The 25,601-nt window shown below is 48.2% G+C and overlaps 1 protein-coding gene across 18 annotated transcripts in view; it reads left to right on the forward strand.

Annotated features, from left to right (window-relative positions):
• LOC116496955 (dual specificity testis-specific protein kinase 2-like) overlaps positions 1 to 25,601 on the forward strand; it is a 90,197-nt gene that overhangs the window by 12,539 nt on the left and 52,057 nt on the right. For 13 of the 18 annotated variants that reach the window (XR_004254059.1, XR_004254056.1, XR_004254062.1 and 10 more), the window contains exons 1-9: positions 6,777 to 7,069; positions 10,685 to 10,884; positions 16,095 to 16,216; positions 16,358 to 16,406; positions 17,435 to 17,584; positions 18,907 to 19,080; positions 19,667 to 19,750; positions 21,102 to 21,188; positions 22,701 to 22,917. Coding sequence is in view for 5 of the 18 variants with exons in the window: in XM_032200387.1 (XP_032056278.1) it covers positions 6,970 to 7,069; positions 10,685 to 10,884; positions 16,095 to 16,216; positions 16,358 to 16,406; positions 17,435 to 17,584; positions 18,907 to 19,080; positions 19,667 to 19,750; positions 21,102 to 21,188; positions 22,701 to 22,802 (1,068 nt within the window). In the remaining 13 variants the exon portion in view is untranslated. Of the gene's footprint in view, positions 1 to 6,761; positions 7,172 to 10,684; positions 10,885 to 16,094; positions 16,217 to 16,357; positions 16,407 to 17,434; positions 17,585 to 18,906; positions 19,081 to 19,666; positions 19,751 to 21,101; positions 21,189 to 22,700; positions 23,866 to 25,601 lie in introns of those variants that run through there. The other 5 variants (XM_032200390.1, XM_032200391.1, XM_032200387.1 and 2 more) reach the window with 5 other exon arrangements.

A 25,601-nucleotide genomic window follows, 5' to 3' on the forward strand; every position in this document is an offset into this window, starting at 1 on the left:
GGCTGAACAGGCCCAGTGACCTCAGCCGTTCCTCGTACGTCTTCCCCTCAAGGCCTTTCACCATCTTCGTAGCCCTCCTCTGGACACTTTCCAACAGTTTCATGTCCTTTTTATACTGTGGTGCCCAGAACTGCACACAGTACTCGAGGTGAGGCCGCACCAGCGCAGAGTAGAGCGGGACAATCACCTCCCTTGACCTACTAGCGATGCCGTTCTTGATGCACCCCAGGATACGATTGGCCCTCCTGGCTGCCAGGGCACACTGCTGGCTCATATTCAACTTGCTGTCTATCACGACCCCCAGATCCCTCTCTTCTAGGCTGCTCTCCAGCGTCTCATCGCCCAGTCTGTACGTGCAGCCAGGGTTTCCCCGTCCCAGGTGCAGGACCCGGCACTTGCTCTTATTGAACTTCATGCGGTTGGTGATCGCCCAGCTCTCCAACCTGTCCAGATCCCTCTGCAAGGCCTTTACGCCCTCATTTGAGTCCACAACTCCTCCAAGTTTGGTGTCATCAGCAAACTTGCTCAAAATACCCTCTATTCCTACATCCAGATCATTTATAAAAATATTGAAAAGTACCGGCCCTAAAATGGAGCCTTGAGGGACCCCACTGGTGACCGCCCGCCAGCCTGACGCAGCTCCATTTACCATAACCCTTTGGGCCCTGCCCGTTAGCCAATTGCTCACCCATCGTATGATGTTTTTATTTAGCTGTATGGTGGACATTTTGTCCAGTAGGATCCTATGGGAAACCGTGTCAAAAGCCTTGCTGAAGTCCAAAAAAATCACATCAGCTGGTTTCCCTTGGTCCACCATACGGGTGATCTTATCATAAAAGGAAATCAGGTTAGTTAGGCAGGACCTACCCTTCACAAACCCATGCTGGCTGGGACCAATGACTGCTTTGTCCCCCAGGTGCGCCTCAATGAGTCCGAGAACCAACTTCTCCATGATTTTACCAGGCACTGACGTGAGACTGACAGGCCTGTAATTGCTAGGGTCTTCTTTCTGACCCTTCTTGAAAATTGGCACAACATTTGCCAGCTTCCAGTCTACTGGGACCTCTCCAAATTCCCAGGATCGTTGAAAAATAATTGATAGAGGTTCCGCGATGACATCCGCCAGCTCTTTCAGCACCCGGGGATGAATCCCATCCGGACCCATGGACTTGTAGGGATCCAGGTGGAGTAGCAAATCCCGCACACGTTCAGGGTCAGTTGGGAGTTTGTCATCCCCACCGTCCCGGTCCTCCAGCTCAGGGCACCCTGGGTCCCGAAGCCCATCATCGGCATTGAAGACAGAGGCAAAGAAGGCGTTAAGCGTCTCTGCTTTGCCTACGTCATCGTCTGTGAGGAGACCTTCCCTATCAAGGAGCGGCCCTATGTTTTCTTTAGTTCTCCTTTTTCCATTTACATATCTAAAAAAACCCTTTTTATTTTCTCTCACAGACACAGCCAGCTTCAACTCTAGCTGTGCTTTGGCCACTCGAACTTTCTCCCTACAAACACGAACAGCATCCCTGTATTCTTTCCATGACGCCTGGCCCTCCTTCCAGTAGCGAAACACTCTCTGTTTCCGCCTAATCTCCATTAGAATGTTCCTGGTCAGCCACGCCGGCCTCCTGCCCCGCCTGCCTGACTTGCGATATTTTGGAATTGCCTTATCTTGTGCTTCTAGGAGGCATCGCTTAAAGAGTGACCAGCACTGGTGGACATCGAGGCCTTCAAGAGCAGTTTCCCAGGGGACCTTACTGACTAGTTCCCTGAGCAGCCTGAAGTCCGCTTTCCCCATATCTAGGGATGAGGTTTTGGTGGCACTTTTCCTTCTGTCACCATAAATTTTGAACTCAACCACTTCATGGTCGCTATGACCGAGGCGGCCACCAATCACCACATCTCCCACCAGACCCTCTCTGTTTTCTAGCAACAGGTCTAGGAGGGCACCTTTCCTAGTTGGCTCCGTTAGCACCTGTACCAAGAAGTTATCATCTAGGTGCTTCATGAACCTCCTGGACTTGCTCGTGTCAGCCGTGTGGCACTCCCAGTTAACGTCCGGCAAGTTGAAGTCCCCCATAAGGACAAGGGGAGTTAATCTCGAGGCCTCTCTTAGTTCTGTAAAGAATAATTTATCGGCGCTATCGTCCTGGCCAGGCGGTCTGTAATAGACTCCCACAACGACATCCCCTTTATTCGTTCGTCCCTTGATCCTTACCCAGAGGCTCTCAACTTTGCCATCGCCGACCTGAAGTTCCACACAGTCCAGCCCCTGCTTCACATACATCGCCACCCCACCACCTCGCCTACCCTGCCTGTCCCTCCTGAAGAGCCTGTAACCATCTATCGCAACACCCCAGTCACAGGACTCATCCCACCAGGTTTCGCTTATGCCGATGATGTCGTAGTTACGGGACTGGGCCAGGACTTCTAGCTCATCTATTTTATTCCTCATACTGCGTGCGTTTGTGTAAAAGCACTTCAGGTGCGTCTCCTTACACTCAGCACCTTGTGGATCTGACCAAAGGACCCCACTGGCACACAGCCCCTCTGATTCTAGCATACCATCCCTTAGGTCTTCACCGGCTCGCCTGGTTTTAGCCCCTTCCCCCTTCGACTCTAGTTTAAAGCCCTATCTATCAGCCCTGCCAACTCCTGACCTAAGATCCTTACCCCTCTCCGAGAGAGGCGCATCCCATCTGGTGCCATCAGGCCCGGTGTAGCATAGACCTTCCCATGATCAAAGAAACCGAAATTCTGCCGGTCACACCAGTCTCGAAGCCACGAGTTTATGCGAACAGTACGTCTTTCAGCTTCGATCCCCCCTATCGGAAGGACAGAGGCAAACACCACCTGCGCCCCTGATCCTCTAAGTAGTCGCCCCAAATCCCTAAAGTCTCTTTTGATCGCCTTCGGACTTCTCGTTGCTACTTCATTGCTACCAGCCTGAAAGACCAGTAGCGGGTAGTAGTCAGTGGGCCGTACCAGGCGCTTGACTTTCTTGGCAAAGTCTCTCACCCGAGCCCCAGGGAGGCAACAGACTTCTCTGCGGGTTGGGTCCGGTCGGCATATCGGTCCCTCTGTCCCTTTCAGGAGGGAGCCCCCCATAACAATAGCCCTTCTTTCTTTTTTGAAGGATGATGTGGCAATGCGACGTGTAGGTCGCATTGTCTTAGGCGCCCCCTCCAACTGGGACGGGTGTTTGTCTACTTTGTCATTTAGATTGTCTTGCTCTAGTCCTTCATATCGATTATTTAAGGGTAGATGAGAAGGTGAGGTGGGCAGAGAGAGGGCTCGCCTACCACCCCGAATAGGCACCTGCCTCCATTCCCCCCCTTGATCTAGGTCTCCTCCCGCTGCCTGGCTGGAGGAGTGAACCTCCGTCTTCTGCGTAACAGGAGACACCTGTGCCGTGGCAGTCTCGTGAACCTGCCTCAGAGAGGGTAGAGCGCACCTCCACCAGTCAATTTCCCTCTCTGATTCCCTGATGCTCCTGAGCCTGTTCACCTCCTCCCGGAGCTCCGCTACCTGGCCGAGCAGTTCTTCAACCTGGGCACATCTCCCACAGGCATACCCACCACTGCTGTCAGAGACCGACAGAAGGCTGGGGCACACTCTGCAGCCCAGGACCTGGACGGCTGCGTGTTTCCCCGAGCCCTCCGTCTGAGTAGCCACACTGGTGACCGTGGCTGGAGATGCCTCACGAGATGCGGAGGCCACGGTTTTCTGCCTGGTCGATACCATGGTCAGGTTCTACGCAAGCAGGTTACAAGCACCGAGGGGAGAGGCAGCTGCAAAAGAGCGACGATGAGCCCCCCGCTCGCCCTGCCCGCGCGAACTGCCGCGCAAACTGCCACGCCCTTCGACGTGCCACGCCCTGTTTGCCCGTCCTGGTCGCTCGCGCTCCCTAGGGGCAGCTTTTAACAGCCTGGGAGGGGGCGCTGCTGGCTCCGCCCTCGCCTCGTCAGCCTCCCTCGCGAGGACAGCCGGGTTCCGGCGGCTCCCCCGAGTGGCCTCGATGCCGGACAAAAAGCCCTGCCCGCCTCGGTCCCCTGCTCCGCTGCAGAACACGTCTGCCCTGGAGCCGATCGCCTCAGCAAATTCATGGCAAATGCATAAAGAATGTAGCAAAGGGAGCAGAAATAGATGGTAACTGTGTGGGATTAAGCTTGTGATTGTTGAGTTATACTTTTTTTCCCCTCTCTTCTGCACCTTTCTTTTTCAAACAGTACGCCTTGTCAATCATCATCCATTTTGAAAGGTGAGCTAATTTAAAGCCTTTGTTGCTGGCTGTCCTGTAGCATGTCTTTTCCTTTGCTCTTGTCTTATTTTTCTTCCTTCAAAATACCCACAGATTTTCCATCAGGTGGGCAATGGTTTGGTATTTTGTGTGCATGGGAAGTGTAACTGGAGAGACCTCCATACAGGAGCCTTTGCAAGTAGTTTAGTAAAACTAACCAGAAATTTGGTGCAAAAAAGCCAAGTTCTCACTGGGATAATGAGGTGCCTGAATCCTTAACCTTGCTGGAAGCCAAACTGTATCTTAGCTGCCTAAATATCTTTTTGTATTTTAGCCTGATGAGTCTTTATCAGTTTTGTGATAAACATGTCAAGTTGGTTCAGTATGTGTAGACGTGCAGGAGCTGGAGTTCAGTGCTCCTTGGAGGAGAGGATCATCCTGTCTTCTCCTCTGTACGCTTTGTCTTTGCAGGGAGGGAAGCAAGTAGGTTGATGGTGGAACCAGTCCCTTTCTGCTTATCTTCAAAAATGTTGTTTGCTAAAGTTTAAAGTTAAGGAGTATAATTATCTTCATTAAAAATGAAGAAATCCTTGAGAAATCCTTCTTTTTAAGGCCGGAATAGCTTAAGAGCTTGTCTCGTTTATAGTATCAGACGTAGCCTTTCATCTGGAAATGTGCTTTTTGGTTAGGTTGCTTTCTGAACAACTTGTATCTTGTTTTGAAGTTGTTAGAGATCAAGACTGTATCCAGATCAGGATTTCTAACACTTAGTTCCTCCATAAGTATCACATGTCTAGAAAAGGGATTTGAATCCTGGGGTTTACATTTTTGCAGCAGGTCTTGGGCCTGGTTGGATGCTTGGGGCAGGATGGAGCTGGCTGTGCATGGTGTCTCAGAGGGCCAGGCTGCTGGGTCCTGAACCCGCTAGAGGTGGGTGGCTCAGGAGCCTAAGTGCTCTGTTGCCGCACTGCAGGCATAAACCCCATGTGACTGTCTGGTCCTCCTGGGCCTTTTCCAGGCTGTAGCCTGCTGTAGTGGTTGGGCCTGAGCAGCACCTTTGGCCCCATGGTTGCCTTTGCAGGGTGTGTGTCTGGGGATGGTTGATGCCTCTCTGCTGGCCATGGCAGCTGCTGCAGCCTCTATGAACTGGTGCCATGTTAGCATTCACAGGCAGTGCTGAGCCTTACAAGGGAGCTGGGCCCTTCACCACAGCATGAAGATCACAGAATTATAGGGTTTGGAAAGGACCTCAGGAGATCATTGGGTCCAGCCCCCCTGCCAAAGCAGATTCCCTAGGGCAGCCTGCCCAGGTAGGCATCCAGACGGGCCTTGAATATCTCCAGGGAAGGAGACTCCACAACCTCCCTGGGCAGCCTGTTCCAGTGCTCCGTCACCCTCACCGTGAAGTTCTTTTGCATGTTGGTGTGGAACTTCCTGTGATCCATTTTTTGCCCATTGCCCCTTGTCCTGTCCCCACAGACCACTAAAAAGAGGTTGGCCAAATCCTTCAGTCTCCTACACTTAAGATATTTGTAAACATTAATAAGATCCCCTCTCAGTCTTCTTTTCTCAAGGCTGAGCAGACCTAGGTCTCTCAGCCTTTCCTCATAGGGAAGATGTTCCAGCCCCCCTATTACCTTTGTGGCCCTCTGCTGGACTCTTTCCAGGAGGTTCCTGTATTTTTTCTGTCTTTTTTGTACCGGGGAGCCCAGAACTGGACACAGTACTCCAGGTGAGGCCTGACCAGGGCAGAGTAGAGGGGGAGGATTTTCTCCCTTGACCTGCTGGCCATGCTCCCTTTAATGCATGCCAGGATCCCCTTGGCCTTCTTGGCCATGAGGGCACACTGCTGGCTCATGGTCAACCTGTCATCCACCAGGATCCCCAGCTCCTTCTCCTCAGAGCTCCTCTCCAGCAGGTCATCTCCCCAGCCCCTACTGATCCATGCGGTTGTTCCTTCCCAGGTGCAGGACTCTACACTTGCTCTTGGTAAACTTCATTTGGTTTCTTCCTGCCCAGCTCTTCAGGCTGTCCAGGTCTTGCTGAATGGCAGCACAGCCTTCTGGTGTGTCAGCTACTCCTCCCAGCTTTGTATCATCGGCGTACTTGCTGAGAGTGGACATTATTCCCTCATCAAGGTCGTCAATGAAGATGTTGAACAAGACCGGACCCAGCACCAACTCCTGGGGAACACCGCTTCGCACAGGTCTCCAGCTGGACTCTGCGCCACCAATCATCACCCTCTGAGCTCAGCCAGTCAGCCAGTTCTCAACCCACCTTACTGTCCACTCCTCTATCCCACACTTCTGCAGCTTTGCTAGCAGGATGTCATGGGAGACAGTATCAAAAGCCTTGCTAAAGTCAAGGTAGATGACGTCCACTGCTCTCCCCCCACCTACTCAGCTGGTGATGCCATCATAGAAGGCAACAAGGTTGGTCGAGGATGATTTCCCCTTGGTGAATCCATGCTGACTACTCCTCATAACCTTCCTTCTCTTACAGTTGCTTGGAGATGGCATCCAGAACAAGCTGTTCCAACACCTTTCCAGGGACAGAGGTGAGACTGACTGGCCTAAATCACTTCTATAAACCCACTCAGGGTTTACAGGTTAATTAGCTATGAGATTTTCTAAATAAAACGAACAAAAAAGAAAATGTCTCACCTTTTTAGATTTTACTACTTATATACCTTGTTTGTCCAAATACTTCAGAAACAGTTTTTTGATCTTTAACATATGCGGTACTTCCTTCCTTCAGTTTCTCTTCACTGCTTTATTGTGATTTCTTATGTCTTTCCAGTTCCTGTAGGTGGGAAAACTCCAAAAGAAGACTCAGGTTTGCTTTTCAGAATGGCGGCTAATTTCAAGTGAATCTGTCAAGGAGCAAGTTCTCTTCACTGACATTTTTATATAGCCTTTAAGACTTTCCTGTCTGCCTGTGAGTAACATGCCTGGCTGCGGTAGGCATGGCGTCAGTGTGTCTCACAGTCCTGCAGAGCTGGAAGGTGCCACACACAGATGAAGCTCCCCACCTGCTGTGGGCACAGCTGAAGGCATGGGGATATGCATCTTTTTCTCCAGAAGGTGGTAGAAGTGGCACCATGTTTTCCATCTCTCTCCCCTCTTCCTGCAGGCAGGACAGCTTTGAAGGGGACAAGCATCTCCTTTGAAGCTGTAGGGGAGCCTGGCACAACAGGGCCAGGGCAGCTGGTAGCAATGTGTGCAGGTTTGGTGGCTTCTCCAAGCCTGCTCTCCTCACATAGACTGAATTACAGCAGGGAAAATCTGGGAGCTCCAGGAATATGAGTAGCTGCCCATGTGTTTTGTTCACTCAGACAGAAGTGCAGCTTTGGATGCTTCAAACCTCGTGGGTGATATGAGGATGTGCTCTGCCTGTGGGTGCAGGCATTTCTTCTGAGACAGACCTTAGTGCTCTGCATCTCTCTCCCACCCTCTGCCCCTCCTTCCCTGGCTCCTAGGAAGTCTTGAAATAAATCTTTGCATTTTGAAAGGCTGTTTTCTTCCCCAGCCTACATGTCAACACTAATCTGGGGACAAAAAGCCACATTTATAAAAAGAAAATAAAGTCTTGGCTCCCACTCACTAACATAATACAAGGGCCCATTCCCAGCATTTTGAGGATGTTGTGGGGATTGTTGTGGACAAAGGGGCAATTGATGAACTAGGTCATGGCAGGAAGAGATGGTATGTGGGAAAAGCACTGAACAGAGAGGCCTCTGAAAAGAAAGCCATTCCCCATGGAAGAGACAGTCCCCCAGGAGCTTGCTTGACTTGTTTGTGCCTGTGCTGGATCACCCTGCAGGCAGGAAGGATTCTAAGAAGGTGAGGGGAGAGAGGCACCTGTACATGTCCTGCTGTATGGAGGAAAATCTCTAATTTCCATTTCTTTACTAGAGTGGAAGGAGAGGCTTTTGGAGCCTGCTGGTTAAGTGTTTGTGTCTCCAGGGGCTAGAGCAGCAGCTGGGGGTGTGGTACTCACCACAGCTCTGTTAGTGAGTGACTGGTGCTCCTTTGTGAATCTGTGGCTTGCTGCATTAACTCTTTCTCTATCCATACAGCAAGAGAGAGCAAACCTTTGTCATGAGTTTGAGTGCACCCTCAGGGTGCATCCTTGAGACTGGAAGGTCTCCTGCTGTTCAGAGCAACCCTTTGCCATTCCTTCTCCATGTTTCTTTGGTAGCATGAGGTCATCAGGACCCATCCAGCTTGGCAATGTCCACTTATGTCCTGGCCAATTCTGCAGAATGTAAAGGAACTCCTCTGTTTCTTGCTGTCTGAGTGTAAAACACTGCTCACTTGTCCCGTACCTGAAGCATATCCTGTGTCCGCCCTTCAGCTTGGTGGCTCTGTGTGCTGAGCACAACCTTGAGTGAAAAATAGCACCTTGCTGTATCCTTCTACCACCTTATGCTGGTGCCTTGCCTTGCTGCAGCCATGCCCCCAGCACTGCCAAAGCTATGCTGTTTTGCATACCGGAGAGAGATCTGGGTTAATTGTTCCCGTGGAAAGGTAATGCCTTGAATGACAGCCAGAGTATGGTGTCTTTTAGCAATGGTGAGTCTGATTGACTTGTGAAGTTGGTTCTTTCCCTTGTTTCAGAATGATCCCCTTCCCTTGCACTGGTGTGCAGCGTGCTGCCTGGGTGCTGGCAGTGCGGGAGGAGTCTGTCAGGGCTGCCTGTCAGAAGCAGTGACTGTCCCAAGACAAAAACCTCCAGGCAGGTCCCTGCAACATCATCCCATCATATGAGGTTCCTGGCTTGTCTGCCATTGAGTCAAAGTGGGCGTAAAGCAGGGTGCTCTAACTTCTTTTGCACTAAATGCCTGATCTCAGCAGTCTCCATGCCCACTGGTTGGTGGAGATGAGACCTTTCCTGCTCATGGGCAGCTCTGGGGCCCTGGTCCTACAGGTGTTTGCTATGAAATGAAGTAGGAGCCCATGTGTTGTCTTGATTTTGGTGGGACTAGATTCTTGCAGTCTGTGTGGGACTGTCCAGTGTCAGCAGCTTTCAGGTTTGGCTGATTTCAGAACTTTGTGCTGCTGTTCCCCTGCTGTGCAGCTCCCTGAGTCTCAGCCCAGAGCTTGCCTGCTGTTTGTACTAGGGATTTCTGCCCTGCTCAGTACCATCTACATGCCCACACTCAGCTCTTCCTGAGTTCCTGTCCCAGCTTAGCTCTGACACCATGTCTGTCTGTCCCCACTTGGCCTGTGTCCCCACAGGACTGTGGATGGATGTGGAGGTTAGTGCAAGTATTTTATGCATGTCTCTGCAGATTTTGCATCACTCTGTAGAAGTGAAGTAACCCTGAAATAATCCATGAGATCAAGGGATGCTAATACAGCTCCTTTTGCAGTGCAGCACCTAGGACGGGAGCTTAGGGAGGTCAGAGCTTATCTTTGCTTCAGGTGGAGGCTTTGAAGATTCACCTTTCTGTCAACTGTTGTCTCAGTTACAGTCTAGCAAAGTGGCTCAGGAATCTGAGCATGTGCTATGAGTGGAAAGTGCTAGGACAACATTGTAGTGGACTAATGGCTGTTAAAAATTATCTAGAAGTATGTACCTTATTCAAATCTCAGACAGTGTCAGAAGCCCTTTTTCCACTTCCTTTGGATTTGTGTCCCCTGCATCTTTGGAAATAACTGGAGGCAAGTGATGCAGGAGGAATGAAAGGATGGCATATGACTTTGAAGGAGTCTGAACCTGGTTCTGTTAAAGGCAGAAAGGGGAATGGAGGGAGGGGGCTGTAGAGTTAAGTATCAGAGCAGTAGAAAAACAAGATAATTTAGTAGAGGGAGCTGGGTGGTTAGAGACAGGTTTGGGTTACACAGATAGGAAAAGAGTTGTTGGGGCATTTCCTTGTTTGATTCTTTAGGTCTTGTAATAAACAGAAGGTACCTGCTGAGTAAGGACCCTTTTAAGATTGCATGTTTTGTGCTAACATGCTCAATCAAAGGCCTGTCTAGAGGTCTGGGATGATGAAAGTTGCATTCATTAGTAAGTCTCATGTGACCTATGTTAAAAGCCCAGTTTTGACATGGCAGCTTTTAACCCAGTGTAAGCTGGCTGAGTAAGATAGCATTCACCAGATTTTTCTTGGGCTGCACATGCATGTGGTGATGGTGATGCATGCTGATATCCTAGACCCTTGGAAAGGATAAGTGAATATATGGTGATTTGACATCTTTAAATGCTAGTATAAAGAAGTCCAAATACAACCTGCATATGGTAGGCCTAAGCCCTTATCAGAGGGAGAGTGCCCATGGATGCTTCCCATTGCAACGTGTACTTCAAGGTGCATCATGGCACAACAGTGACTTGTTTACTGCTGCTCTGTTCTTGAGGCTTCATCCAGCTCTGGTCTCTAGTGCAGGTACTTGTTTTATGTACAAATGCTGCTTTTGGCTCACTGTGAGATGCACTGTGTTTCAGCTGCTGCCACCATGATGTGCAAGGCAGGGCTGATCACCCCAGAGCCCTCCGACCCCATGCAGTACTATGGCGAATCATCTGACACCTGCTACCACATGGACCGCTGGCAGAGACTGTGCACAGCTGTCAGGAAGCTGGAGTTCTGGGAAAACTTCAACACTGAACTGATAGGTAGTGGCTTCTTCTCCAAGGTCTACAAGGTAAAAGTGCTGGGACTGACCCAACGTAGCATGAGACTGCTGCTCTGATGTATAGGCAGCCCACAGTCCTTGTGAGAGCACCTGAATACCTGCTGAGTCTGTGCAGATGGTGCCTCACTTGAGGAACCATCCCCCAGCTTGTTTCCTCATCTTTATCCCTCCTGGCTCACCCTGGCAGGTTGGCTGAGGTGAGGGAGGAGAGGACTCTGCGTACCTAGCACATCACCTTTGATATGCATCTTCTTTTCTATAGTGTAAAATGAGACAGGAGGACTTGATCAAGCAATGTTTGTTGACTGTCACCTACCAATACAACAGGCTTGTCAGGGAGCTAAACAGGGGTATTGGATGATTTATGGGGATATTTATGTTCTGTGCAGTTTTTTTGTTAAAACTGTGACACAATACATTGAGAAAAAGAATGTAAAATCAAGTTGTGTATGTCTCTGTCGTGGTTTAACCCGGCCGGCAGCTAAACACCACGCAGGTGTTCGCTCACCCTCCCCCCTCCCTCTCTGGGACGGGGGAGAGAAATGGAAAGTGAAGCCCGTGAGTTGAGATAAAGACAGTTTAATAAGACAGGAAAATAATCATAACAAAAATAATAATAACAATAATAATAATAATAATAATACAATGGTGATAATAGGAAAGTAATAATAATATGTACAAACAAGTGATGCACAATGCAGTTGCTCACCACCCGCTGACCGATGCCCAGCCTAACCCCAAGCAGTCCGGCCGCCTCCCCCCGGCTAGCCACCCCTATATATTGTTTAGCATGATGTCAGATGATCAATACCCCTTTGGCTAGTTTGGGTCACCTGTCCTGGGTCTGTCCCCTCCCAGCTCTTACTGCACCCCCAGCCTGCCTGTTGGCAGGACAGAGCAAAAGGCTGAGATGTCCTTGGCTTGGTATAAGCACTGCTCTGCAACAATTAAAACATCGGGGTGTTATCAGCACTCTTCTCATCCTAAGCCAAAACACAGCATTCCACCAGCCACTAGGAAGAAAATTAATTCTGTTCTAACTGAAACCAGGACAGTCTCCCAGAATATGTGCCACCCACACCCCCTGGAGATGCCAATGCCATCACCCCTCTCTTGCTCCTGCTCTGTGTTACTGGTGATGCTGCAGAAGAGCAGGTGACTTGGAGTAGAGTCAGAGTGGGACAGGTTGCTGGTTTGTCCACTTTTGCCTCTTCTGCCTTCATGTCAGGAGATCTATGGCTCCTTGCAAGCCAATGTCTGATGTGTATGGTGTATCACCAAGGTAAATCTGCTTTTTCTCGCTGGGGTTGTTCTCCCTACATCAAGCTCCACTGGTGTGGGAGTTTAACCCTCTCTTAGTAAGCACAGAATCCAGGGTGTTGCTAGCTTTGCTCCCTATCCAATGCTGTTCCTCTGCTGAGGAATACTTTAGCATCTCACCATTGCTTATTTGGGGTGAGGGGATGGGGTGTGGAGCTCTTTCCCTGCAACCCTCAGTTGCCATTGTTCTCTCTATGAACAGCTAGATGAAAAGGGGACCTCTACCTAGGAAGTGAGACTGCTTTGCAAGGTGGCCAGATTTGCTCATATCATCTCTCTTCTAGTATACTCTAGAATGTGGCTGCTGACATGGATCTTGATTACTGGGGTGTGACACAGACCCCGTGGAAACAAATTGGGCCTGGGTACGTCATCACTTTTAGCTCCTTATCTTGACGAGGTGCAGGATGGACACCATGAATGTATATTTCTTCTGGGCCAGCATAAGATACTTCTGCCAGAGGAGTACTCTGACATTACTGTGTGAGATCCCTGGTTGGTGCAAGCAAATGTGGCCTGTTGAACCTAATGAAGCCAGACTGGCAGGATCTGGCCTTGGAGCTGCAGAAAACACACAAATTGGATAGATAATTGCACATTGCTTTCTTAAAACTCTGTCTCCTCCTTTGTTCCATTTGGGATTGGTGTTATGGTCTCTGAGTGCTCTTCAGGTCCAGTGATAGTGCACTAGTGCTGTTCAAAGGGTATCTCTAGCCAAGGGTATATGGCAGCTGTTTTCAGACTGGAGCAATACATGACAAATACCTCTCCTCACCATGCCATCCCTCCAATAATTCATTTCCCCACTTACACAGCATGTTGTTGCCATCACTTTCTCTTTCCTTTATCTAGCAGGTTTTCATAGTAAGGACTGCTGTCTCCTGTGTGTGATGTTTTCCTTCTGCCCTAGCAGTAAATTGAGATTCTAGCAATAGGTGGTCTGGATGCATGGATCTTGAATGAAAATGGAATAAATTCCTGAAGCAGAAGAAGGAAAAGAAATGTTAAAACGAACATCAATGGTACGGGTTAAACAGTTAGAGGACAGTGGAGGAGGACTTGGTACAAGCACAAGTCTTTTGTAGGGACCTGATGTTTGTCTGTGGACTTGAGCACAAAAGTAACTGATTCCTCTCAGGTCAGCCAGTGTCCTGTAGACTCATAGCCCTAAGCAGCAGTGCCCCTGCTATAAAGCATCACTGGTGATTGTCCTTTGAAGCTCTTTGCCAATGTGGATGCTGTCTTCCACACTCCCACGACATGGACATAGACTCCCCTGTATGTGATGCTGGCACTGAAAGGCTGCCTGTTGCTTGTGCCATCCCTTGTCCTGAGGAACAAGGATTCACTTGGTTTCACATGGGGACTCAGACCAAGGCATGACCTGCTGCTCAGTGAATTATGTAATGCGTAACCTGAGTACAAGGTACTTTCCCTCTTTTTCTGTCTTAGTTTTCTGATGTGGAATAAGGAACTATTCAAGTGCAAGTTTTGCTCAGGGAAGTCATGAAGCTCCTTTCATTGATTGTTATCTGGTGCGTAGGGTCTGAGGTGCTCAAAAGCAGGAGAGAAGTGATATATTTTCTGGTACTGGTTTAAGGCATTGCCCAAGGTGAACCTCTGAATAATGTCATCTTCTTTTGGCCCCCAAAAAGCTTCACAAGCATTAGGAGGTATGGTTCCACTCCCAGTTGCATGGTCTGCAAATTCCCACTGCCAGATTTTCACCTTTATTTCACTGCTTGAGGCTGACACTGGCCCTTTACCCTCATCAGTTTTTAGCATGAAGTGAGAATACCTTGGAGGGTTCTCTGCACACTGATCTAGGGCAGCACTGGACAGGGTATGATTTAGAGCAGTCCAAGGGGTGCTCCAGGTTGGCCAGCGTAGTTTTAGGGCCTGCGAGTTTGGAAGAGGCCTTCTGACTGCAGGTGCTCCAGCGAGCCTCTGATCAGCCTAGGAGTGTCTCTTGTGCTACAGTCTCTCCAAGCTCAGTGGGATCTGTCCAATACAAAGAAAATTTTAGTAATCTTTTCTATCACAGAAGCTTGTTTCCAGGTTCAGAGTCAGGATTGTGATAGGGAACAAATCTGATTTGTCAGAGCAGAGCCAGTGTTATCTCCTAAATTTCCACTTCAGTGTCTTTTTTCTAAGCTAACAGTAAAGCTGAGAGAAGACTAGGGTTATGGCTGGGTTATGGACTAATAAAGCAAGGATCTGTCTATTGTTGAACTGTGATGGGTAGCACTATAAAATTGACTAATTACCCTAATTATTGTGCCAGCAATCAGCTGTTGCTAGAGAGGAAGGAGGCAAGAAGTTAAAAATTAATTACGGGGGGGAGAAGACGCCAGCTCAGGGGGCTCTCCGTCATGACCTAGCAGTTCAGCCTTTGTGCATGAGGTGGGTGTTGCCTGAAGTCCAATCCCCAGTAACTGGAGGCCCCCGAGTCGAGTAACGACTAATTGTGGTTATGTCGTCTCATCAGGTGATGCTGTCAAAGCCCTGGTTTCCTTATGACCTGCTGGAATACACAGGCAGGCTTATTCCAGCAATAAGCACAGGCTGTCAGGTTGTGTTCCTTCAGAATGGAAGCAACAGTTCATATTTCTTCCAAGACAATTTGTTTTGTGATCCTGATTATAATCAACCTTTCTCTCTTTTCAGCTTAGCTAGGTCTTACATGTAGCTCTTTGTTCTCTTCACATGTTCTGGTAACCTTTAAAGTAGTCATCACAGAGAGCAATGGGTGATGCTTTGGGTCTCAGACTGCTGCTTTGAAACCATTTTATGCTGTTTGAACGATCTTGATGTGAAAGCAAACAAAAAAAAACCCTAAACCTCAAGATGAGAGAAAGTTAAACATCACCAGATTCCCTATTCATTCTGGGGCAAATGTCAGGACATCAGTGTGGGCCATACCTGATATATGAGTCTCCATAAAGCTGACTTTGATCAACGATTGAAATATTCAAGTATCACAATGCCTTGTGATGTAATCTGGAATCTGCTATTCGTAACCTCTACCCAGATTTCATGAGTTGCAGTGCAGGGACCTTGGATGGTCCTGTCCGTGCTGAAAGCTGGGGGACTCCTGTATGTCTTGCAGCCTGCATGAAACCCCTGCATGCAGTACTGTCCAAACATGGTACGTTCATGGGGGACAGCAAATTTCCCCTTAAAAATGCCTGCTCAGTCTGTTACGTGTTATAAGTTTGAGGGACAACATTTTGTTTTCTGTTCTTTACTTTCCCATATCCCTGCTAGAGGGAAGCCCTAGGAGTGTAGTATGTCTGGTAATCCACAGCAGAGGTTCAGGTTAGCATGTGAATGGGAAGAAGACTCAGGGCCTCTGTCCAGGGGCACTGGGGAGAGATGAGCTGGCTCTGCACTTTCTTCATTGTGTCTGACTAGCAGAGACTGTCTAGATGGGGAGCCAGGTGTTGGCGGGGCTCAGAAGGCAGTGGGGATGAAGAATGTGACAGCAACCTTGTGCAGTGACCAGACCCAGGCAGGAAGGAGGGATGGAGGTGGGTAGGCTATGGTTGGGATGGGCCATTGAGTGTAAGGCATTGGAGAGGAGAAGGTCAGCCCTTCTGTAACTTAGTGTGGGCTGAGGAATTGCTCCAGCCAAAGTTACCGAAATTTTGACTGAGAAACTGCTTAGTGCTATGTTGTGACAGGAGGTATTTAGCTGTCTCCAGCCTCCAAGTCAGACATCACTGGTGGGGAGCTTGTGTTGGAGGGACAGCACCTTGCCCTTGTGCAAATCATTGTGCAAAGTTCTGGGCAGCAGGGAAATGAGATTCAGGACTTTGGTTAGGAATGGATACTGTTGTCCAGAGGGGCTAGAAGACATCTGTAAGCTAACAGATGTCCTGCTCCAACCTTGGATCCAGGTGACCCAGGCTGCTGCTTGTAAAGTGATGGTGGTGAAGATCTACAAGAACAACGTGGACCAAGAGGTGATTGTACGTGAGATCAGCCTGCTGCAGAAGCTGTCCCACCCCAACATTGTCAGGTGGGCGCATCCTCTGGCCATGACTAGTGTCACTGGCAGGGGCTGGAGTTGGTCAGTGTCTATAAAGCAGTTCTGTGGAAAGGGAATAAACAGAACCTTGATAGCTTGTTTTTCTCTTGTCTCGTCTCTTCTCCTGCTTAGGTACCTTGGGATATGTGTGAAGGATGACAAGCTGTACCCCATTCTGGAGGTAAAAGTTTCTTGCTTGTAAGCATGCTATAGGCAGTCGAGGACTGTGTAGTTCTGTGTAGTTCTCTTAGGGAGGATGGCAGATATCCTGTAATGCATACCTGTACTTCTCTGACACTTGAGCCTGTGAGTCTCTACTAGTAAGACGGTTCTTTTTGCACCCCAGTTGCTCATGGCTGAAGTGGGGCACGGTCACTACAGAACCATGAGATTCAAGAAGGATAGCCAGAAAGTGTTTCAGGATGGTCTAGTACCACCCCAAAGAGCGGAAGAGCCACTGGTTGAAGAACAGGAGTAGAGCAGATGCAAACTGGCAGGACCTTTAGTGTGGCTCTGACATGATGGTGTGGCTTAGTAGAAAAGCCTCAGCTGGTACCAGAGAGGCCTTGTCTTGTTCCTGCACCATTAGCAGCCTGAGGCACTGACTGAGCATCTGCAAGGCTTTTTGCCTTTTGGTTGCTGCATGCGAGTGAAGACTGTGGAAGGGTCACCTTGGCCCTGTGTTCTTGGGTGCAATGGGAGGAACAGTACAGGGGTTGGTGTGAGCATTTTCTCACTGGACAGAAGAGACTGCTAGGTGAGCCTGGCAGGGCAGGGGGCGGCAGGTGGCTGGATGCAGCAGGTACTTGGAGATAATGTGGCATTCAGCAGTGATGTGCAGAGGAAAGGTGTTGCATCACACCCCAGGAAGGGGCCCCCACCATTGCCAACAAGTTGTGACGGCACAGCACAGGTCCCCAGCGCAGGTGTGGAAAATTGCTTGCCAAGGTTTGACTTTGCTGTTGCATTGCCATGCTGGCTTATACTGAAGTCCCTGCAGCAGGGCAGTACCCGTACCCAGAGACCATCAGTGTCTTGCTGTGTCAGGAGGGGTATTAGCACTACACCATGCACAGGAACCCTTGTGTGTGGTGTCATTTATTATCTCTGTCCCGAGGTAGGGAGCTCCTGGGTTGGTGAGGGAGAGCTCAGCACCAGGAGAGCCTGTGTCCAGCTGCGTGGGTGCCTGCTTTTTGTCTCTGTTCACAGTACGTGAATGGGGGCTGCCTGGAGGACCTTCTGGCCAGCAAAGACATCACTTTGACATGGAAGGAGAAAGTGGACTTAGCTTCTGACATTACCAGAGGCATGGTCTATCTGCACTGCAAGAACATCTACCATCGAGATCTCAACTCCAAGGTACACAGCTGGAAAGGGAATGTCACCCTTGAAGGGCAACTATGTTGGGGGACCCTACAGAGGCACTTAGGGCTGTAACCTGGAGACCTCAGGCTTCTTCTTGGTCCTCTGCTCCATGCTAATCCCTTTGCAGGCAAGGAAGTTTTATTGATAAAACCTGTAATTACATTACATTCATCGCTTGTTAAGCAGAAGACCCAGCTTTTTAAGGAAAAAATGAAATATTAATGAAGGTCGGCAGTGTGGAAGCTATTCGAGCATTACGGTCTTGAAAGACATCAGTACAGGAACCGAGCTTGCCTTTGTAATCTTAGGCTGTTTGGTTGACTCAGTTCCTAACCAGGAAATCACAAACTACATGGGAAGACAGGGCAAGAGTCTGTTTCATTCTGATGATGGATTTCTTGGCATGTGTGCTCTGAAGTCAGTTGAGATGCAATTTTCTGTTTGGTGATAACTGATGAGCTTGGGATATGCTTGTGGAAAGTTAGTGAGTGCTGAAGGTTCCTGCCTGTCCTTTCTGTTTCACTATGGAGGTTCAGCCCTGAAAAAAGTTCATGCTTTCCAGGAGAAACCTGGGAAATCTGCTGTGATGATGGCTGAAGATACAGGAGAGAAGTGTATATATGTTTACTTGATTTCTCGTTGTCTGTGAGAACCATCTGGAGAAGATGTTCATAGTTTCTGCTAGCTCTTTGGGAGCAGATGCCAAGAGGAAATCCTGGGGAACTGAACAGGTTGAAGTCACTGCAGTTTTTGAGAATCAGTAAGATAATTTTGTAGAAATTCCTCCAGAAAACACTGTTAGGTATGTACAACCCTGGGCAGTGAGAAGGGCTGTGACTGTGATCTGCCTGCCTTTGACTGAACAGTGAACAAAGCTGATGTGCACGTTTCTCGGTCTCTTTCAGATGAAAGGATGTGGATCATTGTGTTCATATTAGGTAACTTTGCAAATCTCAGTTCAGGTTAGTTAGGATGGAGTGCCAGCACTGAGTTCTGGAAGGCTGTATCAGGAGGCAGCCTGAGGCACAGTGGTGATGAGCAAGCAGGGTTGCATGGTGAGGGCTCCTGACAGTTCTGGACATGGGATGGATGGTGAACAAAAAGTCTCCCATGGCCGCAGGCTAGGGAACTGCTCCTTCAAAGGACTTTTTCTGGCTTCAGATGTAGTCAATGTGTGCTGCCAGGATGCAGGCCTCTAGTGAGAGGAGAGCCAGTAATGGCAGGGGCTGAGGACCAGTGAGGTGCTACACAGTGAAGTGTGCAGGCTTTTCCTTGTTGGACATCTCATGTTTTACCCCCCCATGGCCTCCTTTCAGAACTGCCTCATTCGAGTGACACCACGGGGCCGTGAGGCACTGGTGACTGACTTTGGGCTGGCCAGAGAGGTGGTGGAGCTGCCTGTGAAGGATGTGGAGAGGAAGCTTTCTCTGGTGGGCTCTGCTTTCTGGATGGCTCCTGAGATGCTGCGGGGAGAGCCCTATGACCAGAAGGTATGGCAGTACTTATCAGCTCCTTGTTCATCATCAGAAGTCCTGAGCAAGAATGAGGGATGTCTGCTGGAGACATGTTCCAACAGCAGAAAAGCCTTTCCCTCCCACCCTCCCTAGGAAATGTTGCTCTGCTGTCTGGACCTTTGTTCAACAATGTTCTGCATAGCAACTTAGATGTTGCATGTGTGGCCTTGTTAAGTTAAACTCTTAGTTAAATGTATTACTGCTGTTGACAAACACACTGAAGCCTCTCTGAAGAATATGCTGGAAGAGTTACAGCCTGGTGAAGCTGTTGTGTGATCTACAGTGGGTGCCAGAGCTATGGTAGAAGCACCAACCACATTGAAGCGTGGTATGGGTCCGTGTTTCCTAAAGATAAGGCTCAGCCCCAAGTGAGGCTATGGTGTTTCTGGGTGGGTTCAGAAGCATAAGTTCACCTGAGAACAACTGATTTGCTGCCTTCATCTTCAACACACCTTTGATGGGCTCTTGGGTAACTAATGGAAGAACCCAGTCATCGGTACTTCCCATTTGCATGCTTTGCTTCTTCTATGTATGCCTGGTCCTACCTATCTTCATCTTGCAGGTAGATGTGTTTTCCTTTGGTATTGTCCTTTGTGAAATCCTGGGCAGGATACCAGCTGATCCCGAAGTGCTTCCCAGGACTCAGGTAATGATTTTTGTAGCCAAATTTAAGTGTTTTCTACGTGATACCAGATTGTGGTTTCCTTCTGGACCTTACAGACCTGACACACATGCATATGTGCATGCACAGATTTCTCTTCAGAGTTTTTTTCATGAGAAAATCTGGTGACAAAATGTTCAGTGTACAAGTGGAATCATCTGTAGTTTGAAAACTTTTGTTACATCAACAATATGAGATACAACAGTTTTTGTTTAGAGATCTTAATTCTAATAATTCATTTGGCTTTGACATTTCAGCTTCTGTATTGAAGTGGCAGGTCGAACACAATTTCACCTTGAATTTGTATTTTCAGATACATTAGGGTTAATATACAGTTCATGTAAAAACAGCAGGCGTCTCTAGAAACATGGCCTTTTTTCAGTATTTGCAACAATTGCTTTCCACAAAGTGAGAAGGGAAGGTTTTTCCAGAACGAGGGTAAAAACTCCATCAGGAAAATAGCAAATTGCTGTTTTCCAAGCAGTCTTCAGGCAAAAAGCAAAGAACCTGTAATGACCAGAGATTATTCCATGTTTCTGTAAGACTGAATGGTAACTAAAACTGCATCTCCATTTGCAAGATGAAAGAGAATTATGTATCAGGGGCTCTGATGTCTGACAGGACTAAGCTGTAGCTATGGAAACAGCTGCCTGGATCCCCTCAATCAGTTGCTATTGGAAGACCAAATAATCTACAGTTTCTCTCCTTGGCAACCACTGCTCAGCACCTCACCCAGTGCTGGTTACTCTACATGCTGTTTTCTACCTTTGTGGTTCTTGTTGCCTTACTCTGAGCTTTTCCAGGAGGATGCATTGCACTTCAGGGAAAGCACAGAGCAAGCAGAATGATGTTGCAACGTTCTCCCAGTTAAATGTCTCTTTTACCATCTGTGCCCTCCCGGCAGAGCTGGTACCTTTGCATAGTCATAGTTAAAATAGCTGTGATAGAAACCATGAACATTTTAATCTTTAATTAAATCAGCTTTAATCCATGAACATTTTTTGCTTTAACACCTTGAGAAGGGTGAAGACCCTTTAATGGACTTTATGGCTCAAGCATTGATTACTTTTTCATTGCTTCTTACTGTAAAACCCTTTTTATCCTGGTGGTTTTGAGGTGGAAGGGTGGCATTTGCAGCTAAGAAAAATGTAAAACCCAGACAAGGCCTATCTTAATAAGCAAAGGATATATAGGACACATCTTGAGTAAAAGAGGGGCTTGAGACCTATTTTTCCCATTTTCCTGGGGAGGCTGCATAACTGACTGCATGTAGTCATGGCCAACTCAGCCTCTTCCTGTCTGGCTGTTGACCCATGCTCTACCCCTTCCTCAACAGGATTATGGCTTGGATGTTGCTGCCTTCCAAGGGATGATCAGTGAATGCCCCAGGCGGGTGATGGACCTTGCTGCTAGCTGCTGTCGGGTGAGATTCTTGCTAGATTTTTTTCTTCCTTTGGTTTTCTTGGGCTTGTATCACACCTCTGTGAGAATATGCTTTCAGTGCCGGTGCACAGGGCTCTGCCACTTAATCTTCCTGGAGCAGTAGTATGCTTTCATCTATTGCATAGTTTTGCCCTAAGAAACACTTAGGAGAAGTGATCGGTTTGTGTATTACAGCCCAAAACATCACAAGGTCCTGCCTGTTCCCTTGTATATCGACCCCAAAGTGGGAAGCACGTTGGTGATGATGTCTGATCACCACTTAGCTAGACTGAAGGCAGAGGCACCTAGCTGATTCTTTCTGGAAGGCACTGCCTCACCATTACCAGCATTGCGGGTATCATCAGAGCACATTTTTCCAACCTTTGTTGCTTTGACATAAAAAGTAAAGGTGAAAGCTGGGGGACCTCCCTGTGCTGCCTCAGGATGCAAAGTAGAAAGAGAGGATTCAAGTTTAACTTTGAAAGGAAGGAAAAAAAAAACAAAAAACAATCAGGAGAAACTCGGTGATCATAATGCAACTCAATTTGTTACTCAAGGCAGGAAATGGAAATAATTCTAGCACGAGTCCCAAGGACATGTGAATAACTCGCCCTGGATCAGAGGAGTAATTCACATGAACAATTTGCTTTGGTTTGTATGTGTTCAGATATTGTACCTCTGACAGACAGTTTCCTAATGCAAATTGATTTGTAATGGGCTTGTGCCAGAAATGGCTCTTGGGGCTGTTCTTTGCTTTTGTGCAATGTGCAGGTTTGGGCAGGTTCTAGTGTGGCTCCCCAGGTTGGCTTCCCCAGGGCCAGGCACAAGAGCAGCCTCAGGATGGCACAGTGGGGGCCTGGGCTGGAGGTACCCAAGTGCCCCAGGCTGTGTTCCTTGACAGCCCTTGCATTTGTGGAAGAAACTGGGTTCTCCAAACAAGGTGTGAGGTATACTCTCTCCTGTAAGAGAAGGAGGGGGACTTCTCTGTCCTTCAAAAGGAAAAGGGACAAACCCCAACTCTGAGGACACGCCAATGGCACCGGGAGGACTGGGGAACACAGCCCACTGACAATGACCTGTGTCAGGGAGACAAAACAGATTCTGACTATTATGAAAAAGCCCAGGGAATGAGACATCTTCCTCCTGACACCTACCTCCAGTCTTTCCCCTGCACAACCCCTGGCCCTGCACTGTTCAGGTTGGCTTTGGGATGAACAGTTCCTGCACACTGTTGAAACCTGGCCTGACACACCATGACTTCAGCATCTTCCTGTCTTTGCTTGTGCTGTACTGTGCCTTGGGATCAGTCTTATGGCTGCTCATTTGCAGCAGTCTGTGCCTGGATCACTGTGCAGTAATGCCAGAAAAAGCTCTTCTGGCAGGTGCATGGCCCAGGCCAGTGCTGTTGATGGATGAATGTCATTGCTCAGCCATGGGGGACCCAGGAGAGCTGCTGCACAGCACCCACTTCCTGTCCAGGGTGTCATCTTCAGCCTCTCCCTTCTTGTTCCAGGTGGAAGCATTTAAGAGGCCATCTTTCTCCGAAATCCTGGATGAGTTGGAGGATGTTGCAGAGAGCCTGGAGCCTATGAGGGAAAATCAGCTTTTGGGCTGAGCTGTGGGCCTCCTGTGAGGCCTGGTGGAGTATTGCACGAACTGTAAATCAACTGTCTTGGAGGGTCAGGAGTGAAGAAGGAAGGTGGGAAAGAGAACAGCCAAGTGATGTGCTGGTATTTATTTAATCATAGTCTCTGTCTCTAATTTCTGGGTTGGAAAAAGTGGTTAAAAATGGAGAAGGGATTTATCAAGGGTATATATTTCTTAGGTAGGTTTTTAACTGATACAATTCAGCCTCAAGCAGCCTTTGTTCATTTGCTTGTTAAAAGCACATGATCCTGGAGGGGCAGGTCAGGGACCTGAACTCCCTTGCAGATGCTTTCCAAATACCCAACAGAAATGTAGTTCTCTCCTGCTTCCATGTGCCCCCTGGACTCAGGGTCTTCCCCTTCCGTACCCGCTCTGGCCTTGGGGAATCTCCTCTATGGAGGCTGTGGTCCTTATGGTGTGAAGGAGTGGGGCTTCGGCACACTCAGTGAGCCTCAGGGTTGCCTTATATTTCAAAGCCTTACAACACCCTTCTGGTAGCCATGCAAGGACAGGTACATTCTAAATCTCTGACTAGGTTCCTTGACATTGTACACAGGACTCATCAGTATCAGGCAAAGTTTTGGAGTGCTGGGACTATCCACAAGGTGCTGAACTGCACCAGGCCAAGGCAATGGGCAGGGTGTGCCTTCTCTATGAATTAACTGATAAATATCTCCTATCGTAAAAGCTTTGTCAGGCACATGCCACGTCAGAGTTGTCCCAGTATTGTATCAGTATGGATTTCTCCCCACTGTCCTCAGTCTGGGTTCAGAGATGGGAGTCTGTGTTCGGGAGTCTCTCTCCCCACCTCTAATCCTGCTGCAAATGCATAGCGACAAGCACAGTGCCAAGAGCTTGTGAGGCCAAAGCAGGGGGAGTTTGGTCTGGCATTATGCAGTATCTCACCTATTCCTCTGCCTGGTTGAGCATCCCATTGCCTCTCCAGCGGCTAGACATCCTTGTGGTTCTAACCTAGGTTCTAACCTAGACTTCCAGGGCTCATGCAGCCATTAAAGGATTTTCTTCTGATACTTTCTTCTGTGTTTTCTTCTGTGGGCTGGAGGAAGATTTCTAGGTCTGTAGATCCAAATGAGAGATGGAAAGAATGATGTCAAGAAATGGTCTGGCACTGCAAATTAAGAGAAAGAGTTGAGCAGACAAGTTCGTGTCTCTAGATCAGCTGATGGCTGCACCATCATCATGAAAGACAGGTTCTACTCAGACCAAATTTTTTGTGAGTGTAAATAGGCATATTGCCTGTATAGTGGTGGAGCAGTGGCTCTCTTCTTGCAGACTGTAATCTCTTAGAGCAAGGATCCTTCGTTTGTCCATGAAAAAGTAATTGTATAGTGTATAACCCAATGGAGCTCTCAGCCTTGTGGGAGGAATGATGTGCTCTCACATAGTGCTATAGACCTACATGTGGGTCTCATCTCAAGCTCTTGAAGTAGAATTTGGTGTCACATATGGCCCAACATCTGTGTTGTGGTGCTTGTATAAGGGAGTGTCAGTATTGTGCCAGGACAGAGATGTTGTGGAGGAGTGGTGCATTTTCCATAGGGATTTCCTTATGATCAGGACCTGACATGAAATGCACTGAATGGCACCAGAGTTATTGTCTCAACCACACCTCCAGAGAACTTCTCATTCCCCAGAGCTGCCATCATGCTGTTGACATCTGTGCAGAAGAAACCTCCTGCTCAACAGTAAAACTACTCAGCAGAAATCTTCCTCCCAGCTTCATACTGCCAGCAGCAAGGAGCAAAGCCTTGAGAAGTAGAATGGAATGGAATCCAGGGATGGAATCAATCATCTTCCAAAACTATGGAATCCCGTGGCTCTCATCATGAGGGGGTTATTCAAAACAGTATGTGTTTCTCTCCCTAAGGTCTAGGCTATTCCTGGAGGTGGTTCAGGAAGAGCTCAAGAGCTAAGATAGCCCCCGATACAATGACCCTTCCAATTTAAGGATAAGCTTTTTTTCTAGCACACTCATCTCCACATAGCCAATAGAATCCTTTCTGTAGCTTGCAAATTTGCATGAGAAACTTGAGGCCGTGAGATCCTGAGTTTGTATCCTTTTTATCAGCACATATTGTGACACCTACACCATAATCTCTAATTTTAGTAAGATTAGAAGTTCCTACGTATTCTGCCATAATACAGTTGTCAAGTTCCTGGGCTTAAATAGCTCAGTGGACCTGTACCTATGCATGGAGTTTTATCATTTAAGCATCTGGTGTATGTTAATGTTTTTGCATGGGATTAGTTTATATTTCTCCCCTAGATGTTCATGATCATCCTTGCCAAATCAATATGTTCCCTTTCTTGGGTGCGCAAAGGTCAATGTCCAATTCATAATTCTAGGTTGCCTCTAGGCAGCACTGTGGACTCCCAACAGTCAGAAAGGTTGAAACTATCACTCACTGCCTGGGTGAGATTCACATAGGTATTGTGCATCCACTGTTCAGTTTTCTTGACCAATGATACCATTAATACTGTGAGAAATGTAACCTTCCAGGTCATACCTGAGTAACCTTCCATGCGGTCTTGGGTGCCTTTTTCATTTTGATGTGATGGATCCGGGCATTCTGCTGCTTGATTCTGATCCCTGTGACCTGGAAGAATCCTTCCCACTGAGGTTCCAAGGTCTTCTCTGCAAGAGACTGTACAAACACATAATCGCCAGGTCGTCTATTGTGTCCATCTAATCCTCTGCCTGGAGTCCCACTCACATGCTTTCCAATTTCATTAAGCTGTTTACCTA

Source organism: Aythya fuligula, chromosome 19 (assembly GCF_009819795.1).
Source record: "Aythya fuligula isolate bAytFul2 chromosome 19, bAytFul2.pri, whole genome shotgun sequence".
NCBI lineage: Eukaryota > Metazoa > Chordata > Aves > Anseriformes > Anatidae > Aythya > Aythya fuligula.